Source organism: Metopolophium dirhodum, chromosome 7 (genome assembly GCF_019925205.1).
Source record: "Metopolophium dirhodum isolate CAU chromosome 7, ASM1992520v1, whole genome shotgun sequence".
Classification (NCBI taxonomy): domain Eukaryota; kingdom Metazoa; phylum Arthropoda; class Insecta; order Hemiptera; family Aphididae; genus Metopolophium; species Metopolophium dirhodum.
Genome location: NC_083566.1, coordinates 29,530,381 through 29,555,289, shown reverse-complemented (window position 1 = coordinate 29,555,289; position 24,909 = coordinate 29,530,381). Strand labels below are relative to the sequence as shown.

Sequence of the window (24,909 nt, the reverse complement as noted above, 5' to 3'; positions counted from 1 at the left end):
TTATAATAATACGTATATGTTCCTAACCGACCGTACCAACAGTCCCAACCCTACTGCACCAACCCTACCAACCTTACAGGCTAATGACCTCAGTCATCAAAGCCTTAAAATCTAATAAAAAAAAAAATAAAAATAATAATAATAATAATACGTATAATTGTACCAGGGTAATAATATGTTATGTTATAATACTATGCGATGCGTCAGAACCTATAGATAACTGAATAGTGGCCACCACGATAGTATAATAGCGCCGCTGTTATAATTGGTACGGCGAGTAATTAATTGCATTTTAAATGCAATAAAAGTTCGTCTCTGGGTTTTTATTATTTTTCTTTTCAATCCGACGCCGATTTCACAGTTTCCCGCGATCATCACTATATTATTGTCAGTATTGATAGTCTGACAGAGCTGCTCAATACGGTGAGGCGAGCTAGGCACTTGACTCGTATAGTTCGTATAATTTACAAGTGTTCCTATTAAATAAACTATTACCTAATTAGATATTTTTTATATTGTTATTATTAGCTGCAGGTACGTACCATATTGTTTAACACGTTGTTATTAACTATAGTTTAGTAAACACGTCTTTAAAATTTAGTGGGTAATTAATTATTTAATTAATCAAATATAATATCTAAATCAATATATTTGTATAGGCCACAGTTATCTACTCTAGATAACCGTAGTATAGATATCTTAAATGATTTCGGATTTATCTCCGTTTACTAAAATGAAAGTGCGTTGCAACTTGAAATAATCAACTGCCGACTTAAGCATAAAATATAATAAAGATGAAATTGTTGAGAAGATAATATATTTTAAACATGAAGCATTATCAGTATATTTTACAAGTATTGAATCAACTTCGTTTTTGAATTTACTACGAATGATTCATGATTATAAACTTCGATAATCTTATCAGAACATTGAAATTTCTATTAGGATTTTTGCCTCAGTGCGTACAGAATTACAATAGACATATGAAAGAAGTTTCAGCTAACTTAAATTAATTAAAAGATTACTTTAATAAGATTTATAATGAGCTAAGTAAGATTATCTAGTATGAACATACTTTATTCAATTGAAACGGAAATTTAAAATAAATTAAATTATGATGATACCATTGACAACTTCACTAATATTAAATCAACGGAAATTAATTTGAATATTTATTTAATTTGTATTAAATAATAATTAAAATGGCAAAAACAATTAATGTTTTATTTATAGTGATTATAAAAATTTATATAGTCCTAACTCATAATATAAAAAGCTAAATTAAAAATATTATTTAGACTATTTAAATATATATTTTATTTATTATTTAAATACATATATTATTTAATATTATATTAGAACATTTTAAAAATTCAGTTAGTTGAGTTTATTTGATTCATTTTAAGATATCAAAATATAATATAATGTTCAATTTGTTTAGATAAGGAAGGGGCGTATTTTTTTAATTTTTGCCTAGTGTTAAACAGTATTACTCTATGGCTCTGACGCGCCTAGGCGTCCGCCTAAATAGCAATATAAATGTATTGTGTATAGACTTCCACAATAACATTGTTTTATAGTTGAATTCGAAACATTTTATTTATTTTCATTATTATAGTTTATAATTTACCTACTTCATTTCGTTATCCATAATATTCTGCTTCTTTCATCATCGGTTTTCAAACACAATGTCATACATCTAAAATCGTGAAGCAAGGGTACTACGACCTATATTGAATATCTTTGAATTTTGACAATCGAGAAAGACGTAAGGATTGATTTAAAATAATTTACCAATTACCATACCCATACTTGAGTTATGAAAACACGACCAACCTTGTAGTAAAGCTCTAGCTATTTAAGTCCCCTCTTGCTATTTTGCGTTACCGATATCGAATTAAAAACACGATAAAACAGTAATATGTATAGGTGGATCAAAAGTAAAAGATTGAATCAAATTTACGTAAAGTCGCAAAATGTTATCAACTCGTCGAAAGACTCATTCTGACGTTGAATATATTTCCAGGTTAAAATAGTGAAAACTCGTAGCAGGCACCTATACTTATTTATTTATTTATTTCAATTACAAAACTATACGTAAACCTTTTTATACTTCAAAACTCGACTATAAAACTTGAAGTGCTCATTATGCTTTATTAATAGTCTTATCAAAGTTAAATGGATTTCTATAATTTATTATTTTATTTTAAATATTATATGAGGTTTAATGTCTTTCATGAAAGTTAAACTTTCCTTTCACCTCAATTCATTAAGTGAAAACTTTTTTTATATATTATATCAAATTAGGTTGTTTTTAAGTTTTTGTTTCACTTAAAATTAATTACCTGACTTTAAAAGAACTAAAAAGTATCAACTTTAATTTATTGAGTATCGAATGATTATTTTCTGTTAAAACTATCGAACATTGAACAATTACAATAACAATTAAACTATCTTTTTAAAAGCATTATTTTTATATTTTTATTTATATACATTGTTTTATAAGTTAAATCAATAAAACATATCTTACTGTAATATTTGTAGTAATATATATATACTATCTAATAACTAATAAAAAAAACTAGCTAGGTTTTATGTAATCATTGATTTATTTATAGTATTTTGTCAAATCTCAATTATAGATATTTTGCGTTAACGGTTTAACTATACTTTTATTCTGTATTGTACCTACTTTGAATTTTAAACGTTCATTAGTTTCCCCCATATTTGTTGTTGCACCACCATATAACGACCTCGTATAATTTATATTTGAAGTACGGTTTCTGTAGTTTGTTAACGGAAAATCTGTAGCGGGACAACTGCAGTAATGCGAAAATGAATAAATAAATATAGGTACCTATCCAAAGCACTTTGTTTGTACGCCACGGAACATTTTTTATGTAAGTTGAAACACAAATTGAATGACACTCATTATAAATGCGTGTTTAGGTGTAATTTATTATAAATTTATATACAGCGGTGTATTGGGTAAATGGTAAATCTCCTCCTTTACCATAATCCGAGATTGTCTTGTACCTAAACGAATAAGGTAGTGGAAAAAATGATGCTACGGGCAATTCCTCTCCCTCGTCGCCCTTCGCTCTCAACTATATGAGGTCAGCCACCCTTATTTTTTTTTATATATACCTATATGTATAGTATACATGTATACATTATACAGGGTGATTTTTTAAACATGCTCACGACAATTTTTTCCTTAATATTAAATTTATTCAAATTATGATCTTTAGATTTTTTAAATATACCTAAAGACAATATTTTCAAATTCATGATATTCTTTGTGCTACTTAAAGAGTGTCCTGTGGCGATACAAACATTTATTTTTCAAATAATAATACTTTGTTCTCGGGTAAAAAGGGCTTAAGTACATTTTACCAACTTTTTGCGACAGCAGTATCAAAGTTTGAAAATTCCTACTTGTAAGTGCATTATATCCATACATATTTAGGGTATTTTTATATTATATATATTACATTCTTAATGCATGTAACCATTAAAATTCTTGTTACTATGAATATTTAACGAGATAACTGTAGTTATGCTCTTTTGATTTCACTTATTTTGACTTATGTCTTTTTGTCCAGGCATAAGTCATCATACCTACGCCTTTTCTACCAGACGTAGAAACGGTTATGTTTAGATATGCCCTATTTATTTCTTCAATGATATGAGTAATATTCGTCTCTAGCTTATACCAAATGTACCAAAAAATTCGGCAAAAATTAAGCTTTACATTTGCGGAAAAAAAATTTTTTGTGAAAAATTGACTTAAGCCCTTTTTACCCGGGAGCAAAGAATACAAACTCCTGTTTTTTCAAAAAAGAACCCCTCTTTTTCACTTTAAATTATTCAGCAGATATTTTTTTTGGAAAATGTTGATGTATCTAAATCAAAATTCAAATAAGTAGTTTCTAAGTTATCAAAATGTTTGTACTAAGGATAATAATCCTTAAATATGGTTTTACAAAAATATAAGCTATATGTAATATTAAATGTAGTATACATTACACTTGGATCATTTTTACAAATTATTTATATTGATAATCAATAATGTTTACCAAAATTTTCAAATCATCTAAACCCCCAAATCTACTAACCCCGTTCAAACTTTGATTTGGATACATCAAAATTCTCAAAAAAAATATCTACTGCATAATTAAAAGTGAAAAAAAGGGTTCTTATTTGAAAAACAGGAGTTTGTATTGTCACAGGATAATCTTTAAGTGGTACAAATAATCTCAAGTATTCGAAAATACGGTCTCCATGTATATTTATAATTTAAATAGAATATTTCAAATATAATTTGAAGATATTTATAATTTAGGCATATATATATAGGGTAAGCATATGCTTAAAAAATCACCCTGTATTCTAGAAAATCGTCTCTGTGCACAGAAGCATAATAAACTCGCGTTTGATCGTTCTCTCAAATAATTTCCACAGTCTTAATACTTAATATTCATTTTTAAACTTTTAAAACAAAATAACATTTTTTCCTAGTATATAGCGTAGATATTATAATAATATATTATTATCGTCGTAATGCTGGAAATATAAACTAAAGTAATATGAAACTTTAAAAAGTCAGTTTAATTTGGATTATTCAGTATTTACAGATACTTCTATAATTACATACTTCTATTTTTTGCAATGACTTCCTATAACAATGATGTCGAATATCGCAATAATCATTATATGAAAAATGTATATTATTTAATCTACTACCTTCTACGTAACATTATAACAACTCTTCATTTAGAGGTTTAACTTTATTAGAACTAAATTGCCTACTTATTGTATAAATCTAATTAAATTAATAACACTTACTGAAGACTCAAAATGTGGTGTATAATAAGTTAGGTATATGGTTTTCGTTGTTTTCCACTCCCAGTATATGGGTGTTTTGGATTGGCAGAATCGAGATGATGAGTTTCAGACGTGCGAATATTATGAATTTGATCCGTGGTTGGAGCTTAGTCGGTTTATCGAAAACTGGAATCGTTTGTCATTATTCGGTGGATAACGGAGTATGGTATAATTTCTGTGGTAACGGGTTACGCCCATATTATGTATTTATGTAATATATAGAATCAGACTATTATTATTATAAACCAGCATAATTATATACTCAGAATCCATATTGTCGATGACGTGTTCTATGTACTGTGGTCATAGAAAAAATATGATTATAATTATAATTTCAGTGAAATCCAATATACGCCTAAATGTTGTACCTATTATACATTATACAGCTACTGAACCACAGCACCTACTTTGAAAATTTCGTCAACACTTTACAGTTGATCTATTAGTTTTTATCGTGACGATAAAAACTAATTATTTTCAAATGAGAACCATCCTTATTTACTGTAAATTTTTAATTAGGTAGACGATTTTTTCGAAAAATGTCAATGTATCTAAATCAAAAACAGGTATTTGTTGAGTTATTAAATTAGATACAATTATAAAATTGTATCTAAAATTAGATTTTAATACATATAGGTACTCAAGGCAATAGTTTGGTTTAAGAAAATATAAAATAGATGTAATATTGAATCGAGTATTTATATACTTGGTTGAATCATTTTTTAAAATCATAACATTTTATTGGATTAATATTAATATTACTAAACATTTAAAAACATGATACGTTCTATATTTACCTAACCCATTATCATAAATCTAACGAAGTATATTTAAAAGATTTGAAAATCATAATTTGATTAAATCTATTATTAACGAGCAAAATGGGGGTGAACATACTTGGTGAATCACAATTCAATTATGTATACTATGTACTGAGTATGTAGTGTATATTATGTTTCATGGATCGCCTCGACGGCCTCTATAACAAATCGGAGATTATATAGTGAGTTTGATATTCTTACGCACACGCCACCCCCCCCCCCCCCCCCCCGAAATGTTAAGTATTATTATTACTATTTTTTAACTTTCTACACGATATTGCTGTTAAAAACCATGGTTTGATTTTAAGAGCAACGGGCACATTTTCTTGGGTACTGCCTTGTGAAGGATGAACAATGCGTCGTGTTGTATTTATACAGAAAAACATTTATAATGCAAATATTGTGATTTCGCTAATTTTTTTTTATAATATTCCTTGAAGTACGCGGATGGTTTTTACAGAGAGAAAAATTTAAAAATTTAAAAAAAAAGTCTAAAAAACTAAATACAAAAACGATGATTTATGAGTAATTAACCAATAACCATATTATCATGCGAAAAAAAAATTATGTATGTCATAGATAATAACTATAGCAATAATAATAATAATCACTTACCTATTTAACATTACTCAAAAAAATGTATTTGAATTGATTCTTTCGAAGTATTGAGATCATACGATTTTTTTATAATATTTATTATTATTATTATATTATTATCAAATAATAAGTTATCTTTATATATATAATTCTACTGTACGTGTGTTGTGACTGAACTCCTCCTAAACGGTTGGACCGATTTGAATGAATTTTTTTGTATGCGTTTGGGTGACGCCTCGGATGGTTTGGATTCTCAAATCATCCCCCTAGGTCCAACCAGGAGATGTGCTGAAATGGGGATTTAGAGATTTACGGTGGACATTTTTGTTTATAAATGGTTGCCATGGGTTTTAAAGCTATTATAATAATAATTATTGGTTGCCGTGAAATCAGTGTATTCATTCAATGCATTTAATTTTTTTGTATGCTGTGTTTTGATATTATATGTAACGGTGGTTAATCCACCATAGGTGGAATTAAGTAAAAACGACAAACTTGGTATAACTTTGATACTTTAGAGTTAAATCATACACTTACGTACAAACAACACGGGGTCCGCGATCTACCGCAGATAGATTGCCTACCTGATAATATACTGCTACGAATAAGAATTTTTATTAATATTATTAACAGAAAAGTTAAGATGAATCTAGAACATCATACACCGAATATTAAATAAGGCATTGAACAAAGTACATTTAACGGGTAACGAAGTGCACGGGATCAGCTAGTATAATATAAAACTATAAGTACAAAAGCAGTCTGCACAAAACAAATAATGCTAAATTTAAATTTAAATTCCATTTCTATTTATTTATCTTTATTTTTTTTCATCACTGCTTAAAAACGCGTTGTCAAAAAATATGAATTGTACTTTAGGCCAACTTCACGAACGTAACTGCATTTTATCGCAAAATATTATCGTCGCGGCTTATAATAGCTCATTCGAATACGACGAGTGGGTTGCGGCTCGATCCGATTTAATCGAGATCCTATACATGGCTGCTATAGGCGTAGTCGAGCGAATCGCGAGGTGATGTGAAAAAAGACAAGCGCGTCTCCATAAATCAATTTAATCGCCTTGTGCATGATACACGGTGAATCGCAAAACATTATCCACCCACCGAGGGCCGTCAACTAAGACTTTATTATCACCCGAACTCTCAGAAAGCTTTGAAGTGCTGCGGCGGCACATAATATAATACCTACTGGCGCGTGCGTTAATGACGCCCATTCACACTTGACGAAAATTTTCATATTGCCTAAACTTCAACTCTACAATATAATATTATATATTATTATCCCAGTTGCTATGATCACGGGAATTCCGATACGGTGCGCAATTAATCGCGAGCATAATAATATTATAATATGCCAACACCGCAGCAACACGGTGTAAATTTTAACAATATAGTTTTATTATTTCACGGCGAATAAGATAATAAAATAATATGTCATGTACCATCAAACCTCGCGCGACAGCCGCTGCTTCGGCATCTCGTTGTAGTTACATTCGCTTCATTCGTTTATTTAATTTGAAACTTCTTAAACGGTGTACGAGCTTAGAAACCATAATATCAATCATCGTATACAATAGTGGCACCTCCTACTTATGTTTGTGATTTTTGAAATTTTCCAGTGCTAATTTATTATTATAATATACTCATTGCAATATCGTACGTATGGTTTTTATACATTTACTATAGTACGATCAATCATGGTATTAATACGCAATAATATTATAATTTTCCAATGGAATCACAAAACCGTTGGTACCTGGTGTACATCTAAATGATTTATCACAGTTAAGGGGATTCGATACCGTGATTTTCTGTTTTTGTCTAACACACGCGACATAGGATTTTAGACTGGTCAATCATACCAATTGATCTAATGAAGCGATAAGAATTCTAAAAACAGATTTGAATTTGTCGTTAAGTCTACTTGAAATTGACTTCCCCACTTTTTGATTTTTTGTTTTTAACTTCTCCAAAAATTAAAATACGAAAATTTTTAAATACTCTTTTTTAATATGACATTTGTAGGAATTTGGGGAATATAATATCATACATGTGGGAAAGTCGATTTCAAGTAGACTACTTGACAACAAATTCAAATCTGTTTTCAGAATTCTTTTTTTTAATAATATAGACGACATAACCCTTTGAAAATATGTTTACAATTTAGATGTTTTACTTAAGATTAAAAAAAATAATGAAGTCTTTTATTTTTTCAAAATACTGTTGTACTTTATAATTTAAAAAACTTTTTTAAATTAAAATACTATAAAAATATCGTATATGACCAATAGGAGAAATCGGAGTATCTACAGTAATTATGGACTACAAAATCATATTTTATCAATATAAATAATACCTACATTTTTTTGTTAAACGCAAAATATATTACCAATCACTTTAACGTCACCCTAAATATGATGAGCAATTATTATCATTGGATACATTAATCATATAATTGAATGATAACAATGTTCTAATTTTTAAAAATCGTGTAAAACATATTATTATCGACGTCAGCCGAATATCACGAAATTGAGAAATCGGGTGAACCAAGGAAAAAGTAGCCTTTATCTTGGCGAACAACCATAGTTGTACATATTACATAATATAACGGAGTCTGGTCGTCTGGTGGTCGACAACTTGACCACCATTTCACGAGACTACGAGAGCCAATCTTATACTATTATAACTAGTTGGGACTTATAATCTCGAACCAGTTCTTATAAAATAGGTACTTACTATACATTTAACTTATAATAACTAAGTTATAAAACCGTCTTAGAACATTTTTTAACTGTGAAGTAATCTAGTTTGTAATTTATTATAAATATTGTGCTAGTTTAATACTTAAATTTACTCTTTTTTTTAAGTGTATTCTAACGTGAGTATAATGATTATTTTACTCTAGCCAAATAGGATAAAGGGTGATAAAATATCCATGTGATATCTGACAATTTCACGCAACAATATTGTCTTCCTGAAATTCTGATCTCTTGCTGCAGAAACGTGGGGATAAATGTTTTTATTATAACAATACTTAATGCTATAATATGTTATTATAGAATACGTATAAGATATACGTTTCTCCTCATTATCACGGTGTTTAGCGTGAAAACCCGGCATGATTTTAAACAATATTAATACCATTGATGCATTATAATAAAATACGTGTTTATGGTACAGAATATAATACGTGTGATATTACTATGTGGGGCAGTGGGGGTATATGAGACAAAAGGTAAGAAGAAATCCCGACTAATGTCATTATACATACCCCGTGTCCTCCATTGTGTTATTATTTTATAATCTCGTCGTGACTCGCGACCCAAGACTGCAAAGTTATTATACAAGTATAATATTATATAATTTCGCCAATAAAGCGTTGTCGTTGAAACCTACGATATTATTGAGATGGATAGAGAAGAGAGAGTGGAATAAAAATAGACGAGGAGAAGGAAAAATTACAATCTACTGGCATATTTTACCGCGGTACATAAACACGAAGCAGTGTGTTATTGTGAGCCATCGACACCTGTTGTATAGTATACTATTACAAAACAGATTCGAGATACTTTTTAGCATGATAAGCGTATACAAAAGAGAACTTAATATTGCGTAGATAATAATAAATTTGGCATTTCTATTATTAATTGATTATTAATTATAATCCTACGAATTTTACACAGTTGATTAATGATTATTGAGTCATTCGACAAATAAAATATGTTTTATCACAAAAAGTCCTATTCCGTGTACGATATGAATGAAATGATCAACAAAAAATAATTTTGGAAATATGTTTCGATCAATATGTATAGTTGTAGGGAAACTAAATATTTTTTTTTCTGAAATGAAAATCGAGCTGGGACAAAAAATTTCGATCATAAAAATAATAACGATGTATAATAATATCATTGTTGTATCATCGTGTAGTGTGCAAACATACACCGTGTATACAGGAAAATATTCATATATATTATATACAATAGTAATATTATAATACTACCGGCCCACGTCATCGCCTGTCGTATAAAATGACGTTGGGTGTAATATTTTTTTTGGACGACTTTTCTGGGTGTATTAATGGATTGTTTCAACCCTGTTCACGGTGTCGGGGTTGAATTTCCCGTTCGATACATCCGTTCTGGAAACCAGCCGAGTGCGCGACAAACGCAAAGACGGATTACGCGAACGATAAACGGACGACAACGTGTTGATCGATCGGCCTGAAACTATCGTAAGTAAGTGTGTGTGTGTGTGTGTGTGTGTGTGTGTGTGTGTGTGTGTGTGTGTGTGTGTGTGTGTGTCAGCGACGCGAAGTGGGAAAAGATTCGGTCGGAAGTGAAGTAATTGAATGACGAAGACAACAACGACGACGACACGTATTATTATTGCTGCCGCGGTGATCGTTGTAGACGGCTGTTTTGCGATGTATTTTATATGATAATAGTGTAATATAATATAATGTGATGTACCTGCGAGGACGTCCACCTGTAGAGATATACAATTATTATTTTATTGTTTATACATGCCATGATATATTAAGACATCCTCTGTGATCATCTAAAATTCTGTGGCACGATATTTGTTTGAAATACATGGCTATACGATAATATTTATTCAGGACCGGAATTTTATTGCGATTTAAATTTGATTTTCTAACGAGTTAAAATATTGCTACTCAAGGGAAAATATGTTTCAAGTTATATATTTTGCATAATTTTTTCAACTTTCAGAGCGTTTTTTTAATGGTTTAAAAAAAGATATATTGGTATAGTACCTATATATATTATAATTGACACTAATGAAATTGTACATTATTATTAGACCTCTAACGAACAAGTAAAAAAATGCGAAAAAAAGAATAAAGCAAACATTATCATAGGATATAATATTGTGCAATTTTGCGGTTTTAGAATCTTGAAGTCTTCACTATTTTAAACTGAATAAAATACAATTTTTAGTTATTTAATTGATTTTTATGTCTTTTTTGTTTTTGTGACTTCCGTAGCATTAAAATGTTATTCTTAGTTATGATTATGGTATTTTCTATGTATTCGCTATGACGCGTGAGAATATAATAGGTACCCAATAATATGCATATTGTATTATTATTTATTATCTATATCTATCGAGTATCGATGTTATTGAGTTATTCGCGATGCTAATCACTGTACTTTTTTTATTTCATTTTTTCGAAAATTAGATTAGGCAAGTGAACATACACCATCTACATTTTACACCGATGACAGGTGTACATAATTGAAAACGAAAATGTTAAAAGAATTTATTTGAAAAATAACCGAACTTTATGCATTTTTTCATTGTTTTTTATTTGCAAGTTATTATTGAATACAAAAATTAAGTAATATTCCTCATTAAGTATCTCGAGATTAAAAATCTTATGCTTTTAATTAATTGGCGCAAGATGTTGTACATTTATGAAGTACGCTGACATTGTGCTTATAGCCGGTCTTTGTAACATCTCTCTGGGAAGTGGGAACTACCTTAAATACCTCCATGGCAAATTCACGTTGTGAATCGAGCTACTAATCAATTATTAAGTGAATAATGACAGCTGAGCAAAAAATAATAATTCCACTCACCAGTTTTATCTGCTTCATAGACTACAGTGCTACCAACATTATACTATTGAATTTACGCGTAGTTGATTCAAAAACAAAATTGTAACAGTTACACGGTTTAATATTTTTTTTAATCCATTCCTCGTATGTTTGATTGATTAGGTGAAAATTATAATTATTATTTACAATTTTTAACATACCTATATAAACCTGTTTTGAATCCCCTAATCTACAGTGTTATCACCATTCACCATTAATTACCGTCGGAAGGTACATCTTATATATATCTAATATATACGAACTTACAATTTTCTTCGAGTATTTCGAATGATATATATTGATTTTATTGCGTCCTGACACTCAAAAAAGTTCAACTTAACTATACGCAAAGCTTTAGTTCGATATATGTCATGTTTGTATGATCATCAATTATGAGAACAAAAGACGTCTATAAGGTACCCACTACCCGACATACACTAAGATACTATAATGCAATGGTAACAATAATAATCATTCGAGCTGGCATGTCGATGTCCTATCAAATTTATAAAAATTTATAAAATTTCTACAGAAAAATATTAATTTTTCTCAAATAGTTGAATATAAATTAAAATAAGTAATTTATATTTGCGTAATTGCGTGTTATTGAGACATGATTTTAACTAAAAACGCGTTCTCTAAGTACCAAAAAAAAAAATGAAAAAATGATCTATAACCGCCCCTAATAATCATTATCAATGAATAAACTTTTGTCTGAGTTTGATATTGATTGATTTAACTTATTATTAAAAAGTAAGAAATGTTAATCGACAGTGTGTCGAAACTTTCAGTAAATAATTCTAATGCACCACGAGAAAAATCTGATTGGTAACCACTTTGACTAAATATATGAAATCTAACCACGAAGTGTTAAACATTAATTACGTTTGATGGAACCGCTAATCTAGAATAGAGTCTATAAATACCGTAGTTTGATACAAATAAATATTACGCATAAACGTGAACAATTATCTTGTAATTTGTAGGTACACATAAAACGTATCATTAATTATTATGCATTTGTGTGTTTACAGTAATTTTCCGGCTATGGATAAGTTAGAGAAAGGTCCAAAAGAAATATTTTCACCAGAAATTCAAAAGGTAAAGCAAATGATTCGTGAAATGTTGAAAAATCTATAACCTTTTAAATTGTTATGCTTGCAGGATTTGTTGCTTTTGGAAGAACAAGAAGGATCGGTGAATTTCAAATTCGGCGTGCTGTACACCAAACCCTGTCAACTAACCGACGACGAGATGTTAAGCAACGGTAAGTGACCGAGAATTTGAAATAACCTAAGCTCTCTTATAATAAAACATTTCGTCCTAGCGTTGGTATCCCCATTAAATCTATTTTTCCAGAAAACATCTCGTTGGAAATTAGAATGATTTGTATTCAATGCAATTGAATGATACGGTTATTTTAGCATGGCGTCATAGATATTCAGCAATTTATCTACACCACTGTAACGTGGTATTAATTTTTTTTTTGTGCTTTTCGATCATAAAATTAAATTGACCAAATCTTCGTGAAACAACACTATCACATCAAAGGATTTTACTTCAATAAATTTGGTGTCGTCTAAGGCTCGTCCAATATTTATTTATACTGATTGCAGAAGGCTGAAAAAACTATTACAGACTTTTGAAATTGGCTGTTTTCGTCGTTGGATTACATATTATTTTATTGCCGTTACATTTTTTGCGATAAACGTGATTTTTTAAATCTGATGTAAACATAAAATTACTATCGAACAAACTCTTATCATTAATTATTAGTGACTTAAAGTTTAGACATACGTGTAACAGTTAAGAAACGTAAAAGTTTTTTTTATCTCTGTTTCCATTTACGACCGAACGACTTTTGAGGTCCTAACTTTAAAAATAATACCATCTCAAGTATAAAAATTCCTGTTCTGAATATCTATATAAAATAAATTATAAAATATAAGCAAATATTAAAATGTTATAATTTGCAATTATAGTTGAGATTTTTAAAGTATAAATAAATATAAGAAAAAATAAAATAAATTTATTTGACTGTAAAATGAAATATGTCATTTTGCAAAGTTATTTTTTCACCGCACTGCTGCTTTGACACACTTCGTCTACGTGTTTAATACGTGTGATATTTCACATATGTTTTTTCAATAACGTTGTGGAAATATTATATACATCAACATAAAAATACAGGGAATACATTATTATATAGATTCTGCATGTACGGACTCGTTATAAGCTCGTTGTAAACTTTTAATGGACTTGATACACGTGTGTCGGTCCAAAGTTATTTCCTAACAACTAAATTATGTATATTATATATATTTTTAAAAAAGTTTCTATTCACGTCAACAGCTCCAAATAATAATTGACTTGTGATTTTTTTTTTACTTTTCAATATAATAATAATTGGGTTTTTCAGTTTATAATAATTTTAAATCTAAAAAAAAAATGCACTTTATATTATAGTGTTATAATATACTAGTAATATATCAAACTAGATGATTTCTAAAACGTTATTATTTTCCAATAAAATATAAACAATAATTTTCCTCGTTAATCTGAAAGTGACTAATTAGGTACAATCTTATATCAAACATACGATAGGTAACCAATATATTCCATAGGGCACACTTCTAAACTTAAAAATCATAAGTAATATTAAAGACATATAAAGTTAATACATTTATTAGGTATATCATATTATTATTAATATATAATATGTTAATGTACGTAACCGAATAAGTTTTTTGACTACCTACTTAAAAACTCCCAGTTAAATATTGTACTAAAATTAATTATTTACTGGATTAAAATACAATGATATTTTCTTTAACACTATAATTAAAGTTTGAACATAGACAACTAATTTATGTCTTTTACCAATCAAAAATGTTCCTAAAAAAGCAATATTCCGGCATAAGTTTTGCCGGTCGTGTTTAATTTCAAACTATATAATAACTTTATATTTTAAAGTAGCGCAATATACAATTATCAACCAATGAACCTAAAGAGTAAAGATAATATAAAAATTAACAGCCAGCGCTCTCAAATCTCGTGAACACTACCAAGAACTGGATCAATAAATAATATGTCTATTGTAGCTACTTATAATTTGTACACAAGACTAACCAATTGATCCAACCAAATTTGTGTCTATACATTTTTGACGAATCTTCTATTAGGTAGATATGTATGTAATAGGTATGACAATGGAGAACAATTTTACAATTGCATTTAACAAATTATAATATATACCTAGGTATCTAATTTCTAAACCTAATATTGCGACTATCAAATGATTAAAAAAATGTGTTAAAGATTAAAATATGTATGATGATATATATAACGATGTACGTGTAATGTAATATAGTAAAATATCAAGAATTTATGTTCCAAGTTGAAGGAAAAGTTTTCCGGTTTTATATCATATTAATATTATGTGCTACTTATGTGTTTTCTCGGGAAAACTTTGTTTTACACTTCGCTGACTATTTATAGGCTTACGCCCACAACACCATTCACACACTTGCCTTCCTTCTATATGACATGTTATGTCTCACTCAGTTCATCGGCTGCGGACTATGTCCCCTCACGACGTGCTCATGTATACATAATATATAGACCGTTGTCCAACCATCTGCGTCGGAGTCTTTCTCTTGACCTTTTTTTCTCCATCATCCATTCCGACCGTCTTTTTATACCATTTTCGTCATATTATGACGCACCGTACCCTTCTTGTTATCAAATTTAAGGCTTGGCCTTCGAGGTGATCGTTCTTGTACCAAATGTGTATTATAGGACGATTATTTTCGAACACATCAATTATATTTCGATTCCGATTAAGACGCCTTAATATTCGTTTAATTAATTAAGTTAATGTACAACACATTTTCGTACATTATATCTTAGTCTACAACTATTGTCTATCCTATATTATTATAATATCGATGGACTAACTCAGCGTTTAGTGATTCAGCCAAAGTACGTAGTTGTATACTACTATAAATTGTCACCATTTTGATATTTTAATGTCTATTTTCTAATAATATTGATATCCATCAAATATTTTTTTTTAACTTTTAATACACCCCAAACTAAAAATAAAAAACAATTAGTGATTTCAAATATCTGTACTTCGCTGAGTTTTGAAATGTTGGGTGAAGTATTATATATTTTTAACTCATAGACCATTTAGTATTACTCATTTAGGTACTTGTAAAAATTTAAAGTGACACACATAGGTACCTCAAAGATCATACAATAACGTAACAAAAAATATAAAATATAAAATAAACTATACAGCCATATATGTATTTTGTTAATCAAACGTAGGTATATACGGTATAGCGAGTCATGATATTTCAATTCGATGTATGCATTATAGGGGCAAACATTCCGCTCAACAAGTATACGCACTAATAAGCAATAACGTCGGTCGATTGTAAATGGTAGTTTGTACAAAAAATATTTTAAAAATTCCAAACTGACAAAGCTGTGTGGAATTTAAAAATATATAATGTAACTTGACATAATACATTTACCGGATTTTATTCAATATTCAAAAATAATAATTTTTACTAGGTACCTCATAAAATTAAACATTTATTTTTATATGTTTAAACGCTTTTTTCACTTCGCTTATTAGCTAAAAAAAACTGATTACTCCTCATATTGCTTATGAATTGTGGTGATACCTATACTTGCCAACCAAGAGTATCGGCCCTGGTTTTATTGTAATTTTTGATGTAACAGTCGTAAAATCATCATAAGACATGATAATTATTAAATCGATTTATTATTTGTTTAATATAATAAAACATTTATAAAGTGTATTAAGGTTATGTACCTGCAGTTGAATATTTCATAATCCTAACTACTAGATTCCATGGATTTTTATATGTTATTTAATGACATTATAATAGAAATAATAATCCGGAGTTAAATTAATTTGATTTAATTCCAAATGAAAATCATTTGTTACTTAAATGGAATATAACACTATAAGTGTTTACTGCATGCACTTAAGAATAATCTATTATTTAACTATGTATATTATAAGCAATTAAAATTATAACATATGATATTGTATATTGTGTATGGTTTTAACGGTACTTACAAAGGAACTACGAGAGAATTACTCGAACCTGTAAGTTATCCTTGATTTCAACACTACATTTTGCTAGAAAATGTTAGATTTCTGAGTTAATATCATGTTTTCATGTTGCTGTGAGTGACTATAACTTAAATAGTTCATCAGAATTCAGTAGTTAATACAATGGATGTACTATAAAATATAATTAATAATTAACAATTTTTTTTACATAGAGGTATTGATATTATAATATATAATATATTATCCTATAATATTGAAATAAGTAGGTCAGCGCATTTCGGTGGTGGATGTTTGTCCATCGTCCCTTCGGGCCTCGGACAGGATAGTGTAATTTTACTGTATTCGATTTGAATGCAATGATTGCATTCGATAAAAAAACGATTCTGAGCGGACGAGGGAATCTTTTTTATTTAATTTTATTCGTTTCTATGGTGATAAATAAATCGTTTTAAGAACAGCTTAAGAACGATTTATATAAATATGTAATTTATATAATTATAATTATAATTTATAATTATGAAATATCATAAAAATGAAAAAATATATAAAAGAAAAGAAAAAGCTCATAAGTCGCTCAAATGTTTTGAAAATTTTACCATGTCTAGGTAAGGCTAATATAAGTAAACAACCCAAATTTCAAGTTTTTACGAATGTTTTTAACCGAATTACAACTAAAAAACTACCAAAATTAAAATATTTTTAAATAGCTCAAAAATGGCTAAAATTTTCCGAACTAAGCCGTAAGGAACAAAATCCAAAATACAACAAAAAATATCTCTTGTCATTTTTCATTTGAAGCAATATTCCTGGTAAAAAACGTCGTCCGTAATTATTTAATATTATAAAATCATGAAATCGTACGTTTTTTCTTCTTTAACCGCTTTTATTTCGAGTAGCGTTGCGAAAATCGAAAAATGATCTCTCTAAAGTACCAGCTCAAGAAAATTACCTTTCAGAAAAGATGCTATACTTGATACTTTTGAGCAAGTTTAGAGGGAGAAAAAGTGTATGAATAAAAAAGAAAAAGAAATAAACATCATTGTAAAACCATTACATTCCTCGCTCCGCTCAGAATCTAAAAATTAAACGTATGAGTACATATAATTTCAATTTTAAGAACAATAGTATATTACTAAGGTTAATTATAAACCTATTTACCTATATGTATAGTATATATATATAATATATATGATCTTTGATAAAATATATTATATATTTAATATATTTTATCAAAGATTATTTTATTATGTAAAAACAAAAATCTTTTTATCCTCCACTTGCATCGTATTATGCAGTACATTTTATATATTATGTCACATCCATATCGCGTTATTGTACGTTTCGTGAATTGTACAAAGTTTGGATCCATTTCAAGAAATGGAACCGCGTTTTCTCCACTTCACGTAATTACCAACCTATGATTTCATGAAATGGATACCTAAACCGTCATTAACGGAATTGGTTTGGAAAACACTGGTTAGGTTATACTTTTTTTTATATTTTTTGATAATAAATATCCATTTAATATTATTTTACTTTCTTGATTTTTAATATGAGAGCGATTTGATATCACGCCCAAGCGGTCTAACTACTTGAATCCATAAAAATGTCGGCGTGAACAGTCCCAAAATTTCTATTTTTTAACTTTTCTTCTAAACTATGACAGCTAGAAAGTTAGTTGATAACTCATTAAAAATGGATTATCAAGTAGATACTAAATATGGAATTGAAATTTTTTTAAAAAAATTATTTAATTTTTCACAGATAAAAAAAAGAGTTTTTTTTGCTAGATTTTCATTTAGCGAGGTAGATTTCCAAAACTGGAGAATGGATTTTGTTGTTTGTGGTCTTGTTAGATTCACATTGGCTAGGAAAAGTGCAGTGAAGATTTTCAGAACTTTATCTCCAATCGTTAATTCATTACAAAGCTGTAAAGCTGAAAATCATCAAAATAGGCCCAATAAAATTTGTTTTAATTTTTTTTAATGTCCTGTAATGAATTAACTATTAAAGATAAAGTTCTGAAAATCTTTACTGAACTTCTCCTAACTAATCTGAATCCAACAAGACCCCAAACAACGAAGTCCGCTCTCCGGTTTTGGAGATATATCTCACTAAATGAAAATGAAAATGATTTTTTGTGGGGCTGTTCACACCGACATTTTTCTGGATTCAAATTTTTATACCGCTTGGGTGTTATATCAGTTAATAAATTTCCAAAAATTAAAAATCAAGAAAGTTTACATTCCGATCCCTGACTTGGCAAGCGTTTATATTTTACTAACGTCTAAATCTCATTTAGCATTACTATTTCAGCACGCATAACTATCAAAAGTAATCGGAATGAAATAAGTTGGTGGATTAAATATAAATATATAATATCATCTTTCGATAGAGTGACTAAAACGTTCTGAATCTCGAGGTGTAAAAAATTCGATTTGACAGTTATTTGGGTGACCGAAAAATAGTGAATATTATAGTGATAAACAGTTTTTAAAAATAAAAAATCGTGTCGAAGTAAATCTTCAAGTATCAAATGCATATACTTCGATCATCGCTAAATGAAGGGTAAAAAAACCAAAAATATTTTGATATGTTATGATACTGCCCCAATAGGTGCTTGTTATACAGATAATATATTCCAATAAGTATTTTATTAAAAAACTATATAAAAAGTGATAAATGTGACGACGCCATAAAATAAAAACTAGGATTTACAACTGAAAAGTGGAAACATACACTTCCTCGAAATAAATTCTTACCCCCGAAGACGTAATATTTCTGATCCTCTTTTTAAATATATATTATAAACACGTTATTTTTCATCCTTTTAAAGTACTTTTGAATGAAATTCGTTCGTTTTTGTGTCGTTAACCCTTCTGTGATAGTTTACTCGACCATGTTCACCCCTAAACATTCATAAAAATATCCATTGAAATTTAAACGTCGAGTTATTGGTATTTTCTCGCCAACAGAAACGAGACTCGTATTCGAGTGTCAATAAAACAAAAAAACAGAAAAACTTCATCATTCTAATTGTTACTATACTATTACTTTTTTTTATCACGGTCAGAAAGCACTAATACGTTCTACGATAAAAATGTTATTTTAATGCACTGCATATTTTGTCATCTAACATTACACATTTTCGTCGTTTCTATTAAAACTATTCACGTATCTATATATAAGTAAATATTGTGCGAACTTCTCATATTAAAATAATATCCGCGGACATGATATATTATTCTACAAACCGATTATACAACGTTTGTACATTAACATTGATACTCGATGAACATATTTTAACGCGTATAAGTAATTTATTAAAATTAATGTTTAATGTTTATACTTTATTCATACGAAATACGCATATTATACATACATGCACAAGTATTTTATACACCATACAAAAACTCAAACCAGCGCATTTCGATAAGTATCTTCGATGGTAATATTTTAATATTATCATGAAACATTTCTACTGAGGATTATGTATTCAATATAATATGTTTGTGTATTTAAGTGTATGTATACAAAAGTAATGGAAATTCAATTCAATAAAATCATCCACATATATATACGTGTGTGTGTGTGTGTGTGTGTGTGTGTGTGTAGGTGTAGGTGTGTAAATACCAAGCCAGTGTACATATTTTAGAGAACAAATTCCAAAATATTCAAAATATTTTTTTTGATAGTTCATTATTTGTTAATTATTATTTTATCATGAAAAAACAGTGGCGTTTGTTTAATACTCGGCTGCTTATCATATCATCCACTTTATTGTCCATGTATATTTTAAATCTAAATTAGTAAATTTAATTAGCCTAATTTAGGCTCCACACACACCAAAGTAACTAGTAAGCGATCAGTAGGCTAAAATTCGAACATTAGTGTGTATTTTATCACTGCTGAAAACAACATATATAAATATTAATAATTACGTGTAATCGTACACAACGAATTTAATGATATAATATGTAACCTAAACGAATTTATGCATAGGTAGACACATTGGCACGTGCATATTGGGGCCCAAATATTTTAATAATTTAGGGTAAATAGTTTGAATGTTTTTATTTTTATATTTCGTTTCTACTTTGTGTGGCGAGAGAGAGGTAGTGAGAGAGAACCTGCATTATTTGAAATTTGATGATAATAAATTAATTAAATTTGGTGAATCATATAGTTTAGGTGTCTAGCCACTTTGTCAGAATTACCCACGATCCCAGCTACACTTCCGTTGAACATTGTATAATTGTGTTTCCAACACCGGATTATAAAATGCGAAATGAAAATCGGAATAATATTGCTAGAGCCTGTATACATTAACCAGTATGTATTGAGTATATAAAATATGTTTAATATAATCGTATTTTGTTTCGTAGAAAACGGCAGCGAAGAATTCAATCAATTCGTATCGTTATTGGGCAACAGGGTACGACTGAAAGGATGGGACAAGTACCGGGGAGGATTGGACGTAAAAGGTAAGTGTGCGTGATACCCCAGTGGGTGTGTTTTTCGCAAGTCGTATGCATAATATAAAATATATACCTTACTATATGCCTTAGCCACCAGCGATGACCATAATAATTTCTACGGCTTTCGTTTGCTATCGTCCCCCCTCCCCCCCCCCCCCCTCCCAAACGTGTACACTGTACGTCTATACAGACATTACGCTATGACAATATATTATATATAACTATTTATTTTACACACAGGAGACATGACGGGCGAATATTCGGCGTACACGATATACGAAGGGCACGAAATCATGTTTCACGTGTCCACAATGTTGCCGTATTCCAAGGACAACCGACAGCAGGTAAACATAATAATATAATATTATGGTACCTATATCACGAAAATCGAACTAATGGGAAGGAAAAACAAAAAAATATATATTTAAGAAACGAACACTAACCACACAACTGCTACCCCGTATGTTACAATAATAATATTATAATGGTTGTCGTCCCGTCAATTTAAACAGGTGGAACGCAAACGTCACATTGGAAACGACATCGTCAACATTGTGTACGTGGACGGGGGTGCGACGCAAATGTCTCAGTTCAACCCCGCGTTCATCAAGTCACAGTTTACACGTATCCTTTGAAAACTTAAATCTTTATAAAGCCTTGGTGAAATAAATAAAATTTTATTTTAGTTTATAATAATTACGGGCAAGAGCCCAATTATAAAAAATATACACAGAGACATAGGTTATGAGTACATAGTAAAAATGTAAGTGAAATAAATTACATTAAACGAATTTAGTTTAGAAGAGGAATGACGGATCTTCGTTAGTGATTGCGGTTGAGTGGTGTGGGATAACAAAACAAGAATTATTGCTGGTGTTTCGAATTATTGGTTCCTAAACAAATTTATATTTATAAGTGCAAAAAGGAAAGGAGATTAATATGTCTATTATGTTGGTGACGACGATAAGCTAAAGTGAAAGATAAATTTAAAAAACTGAAGACGGGAGTATAGTAATGAGGTACTTACGCAATTAATATTAAAAGTATATTGTAATAATAATAAATTATGTATATGCTGTTATAAAACCTGCACATTAACAAAAAAATCTCAAAACCATAAAAAATATTATGTTATTTGTGATAAGCAAATATATAATTTCATACCATTTCCTATATATTAATAAATGTTCGTTATAACTTATATGAAAAAATACACACAATATAAGGAGATTGATACAAGACCACATATATAGTGATTTTCCTATGAACTTTTCGCATCAGATGTTTTTGCGCTGGTCGCGTACGATTCGTCGGACAACAGCTATAAGTTGGTGGTTTACTCCGAAGAATCTGTACCACTCTTTGGTCCATCGTTACCGTGTCCTCCAGTCTTCAAAGTGCCTCAAGAATTCAGAGAATTTCTCATTGTCAAAAGTAAGCGATGATTGTTTTATGAGAAGATTTTTATACTGCGTAATAAATAATTATCATACAAAAATAAATTTAATTTTATATTTATTCTAAGAAGGATACATAACTATCCATAAAGTAATTTTCAGCATGTCAGGAAAAACCAAAAAGTGAATTGAAAAATCGCCGTTCTTCTACATAAATTCTTTGTAATGTGGCACAAGTTTCTTCAAACCTTCGGGGTAAAGGGTGAGAACCAGTGAGTAACTTCAATGGTGACTACAGTTTCACTCCTGAACAACTGTTCTCCAATAAATGTGTTTAATACCAGGAAAAGCCAACTTTCGTTATGTTTTTATATTTTTCGAAATTATAAACTTTTTCTGGTAGAAAATCATTCGGGAGTGAAACAAAGTCGCCATCGAGGTTACCAACCGGTTAAAAACCTACTAAAAATATATTTAGAAGTACAGTGACAATATATGTGGAAAATAGTATACAACCTGATGTAAGGAAATATATATTTTCGATTTCAATATATTTTCTTATATTTCATAGCCATAAGGAAGCTTACTTTTGAATACCCCTTGTATATTAACTAAAATAGTATATTAAATCAAAGGGTTTTTTATTTACAATTAAATATTTTTTTCAAATTATTCTTGCATAATTTGGTATTATATTATATATATATATACGTTTATAGCTGTGACGAAAATATAATATTCAAATAGGTGATTGTATTGCTTAAGGAATATAAATATACCTTAACGTATTCAAATCCAAAATCATTACCATAAAGGCATATAAACGATAAAAATGTCATGTTAATCTAACGTGCTATATATAAAAATGTTAGTACAAACTGTAGCATGACGTCTTGTCGAGAATAAGTTTCGTATTCCCATACGTTATTTAAAATACAAATATTCCGATAAATAAAAATGTACAATGGACGTTAATATTTTTTTTGCTTGTTACGATATTTTATAAGTAATATTTTATATTCATAAAGTTTTATTGTTATTTTGAGACCACATAAGGAACAAACTACAACTTAAGACATTAATTGAGTTTTTGTTTTCTTAATATTACTTAACTTTGTGGTTATAGTTCTATATAATGTATTTGTTCAAATTTTGAGGTTCAGGATTAATATTATAAATAATTATAATATTATTATATAAATATAGTATTTGTTTGATACACAAATAGTATTTAGGACAGTTATAATAGATACCTATTTTTAAGTTGATGTTAGTGTTATTAAAAAAGTATCAATACATTTTCAAAATAATTGTCTTAATTTTTGTCAAACATCTTTTGCAGAATCGTATATATTATGTACAATTAATTAACATAACTGTAAATAATTTGTTAACTTCAAAAACACTAAAATTGACAAAAACAAAAGTAAAATAATAAAAAATAACTCATGTATTATTCTCTAATAGTACATTGTATAAAGTATTAAGATTCCGAACTTTTATCAATAGTTGGAATACTGCATGTTTAACAGAAATTCTGATCGTTACAAAAGTAATATTCCAAAAATTACTAGAAATATTCAAATGCAGACAAATTCATTTTTATTGTTATCGTTTCGGTTTCCTTGAGTTGTTTTTCAATGATACATTTTTCACACCACTATTGATAAAATCAACACATTTAGGCGATTTAAAAGTATGAACCGATACGGCAAATACTATAACGTTGTCGCAGACACGTACAACTAATGTCGTTAGTTTTTGGTGCCCGTTTGATTTTAGTTTATAGTAATGAACACCTCTTGTGAAAAAAAATAGGTTTATACTTGTATTATAATCTCATAAAAATTAATGCAATAAGATATTGCAATTACGTTAAGGATTCAATTATCCATTTCGTCGCAATTGCAGCTGTTGTTGCAATAAAAATGCCATTAACTGCGAAATTGTATTGTATTTATATTTTTTCCAT

General features: G+C 29.0%; 1 protein-coding gene across 4 annotated transcripts in view; it reads left to right on the top strand.

Moving 5' to 3' along the window:
- Positions 1 to 24,909, top strand: part of LOC132948234 (GTPase-activating Rap/Ran-GAP domain-like protein 3) — a 385,560-nt gene that overhangs the window by 329,073 nt on the left and 31,578 nt on the right. For all 4 annotated transcript variants that reach the window (XM_061018621.1, XM_061018622.1, XM_061018620.1 and 1 more), the window contains 6 exons: positions 12,984 to 13,050; positions 13,114 to 13,216; positions 21,448 to 21,546; positions 21,781 to 21,884; positions 22,053 to 22,164; positions 22,822 to 22,974. In XM_061018621.1, coding sequence (XP_060874604.1) covers positions 12,984 to 13,050; positions 13,114 to 13,216; positions 21,448 to 21,546; positions 21,781 to 21,884; positions 22,053 to 22,164; positions 22,822 to 22,974 — 638 coding nt within the window. The remainder of the gene's footprint in view (positions 1 to 12,983; positions 13,051 to 13,113; positions 13,217 to 21,447; positions 21,547 to 21,780; positions 21,885 to 22,052; positions 22,165 to 22,821; positions 22,975 to 24,909) is intronic.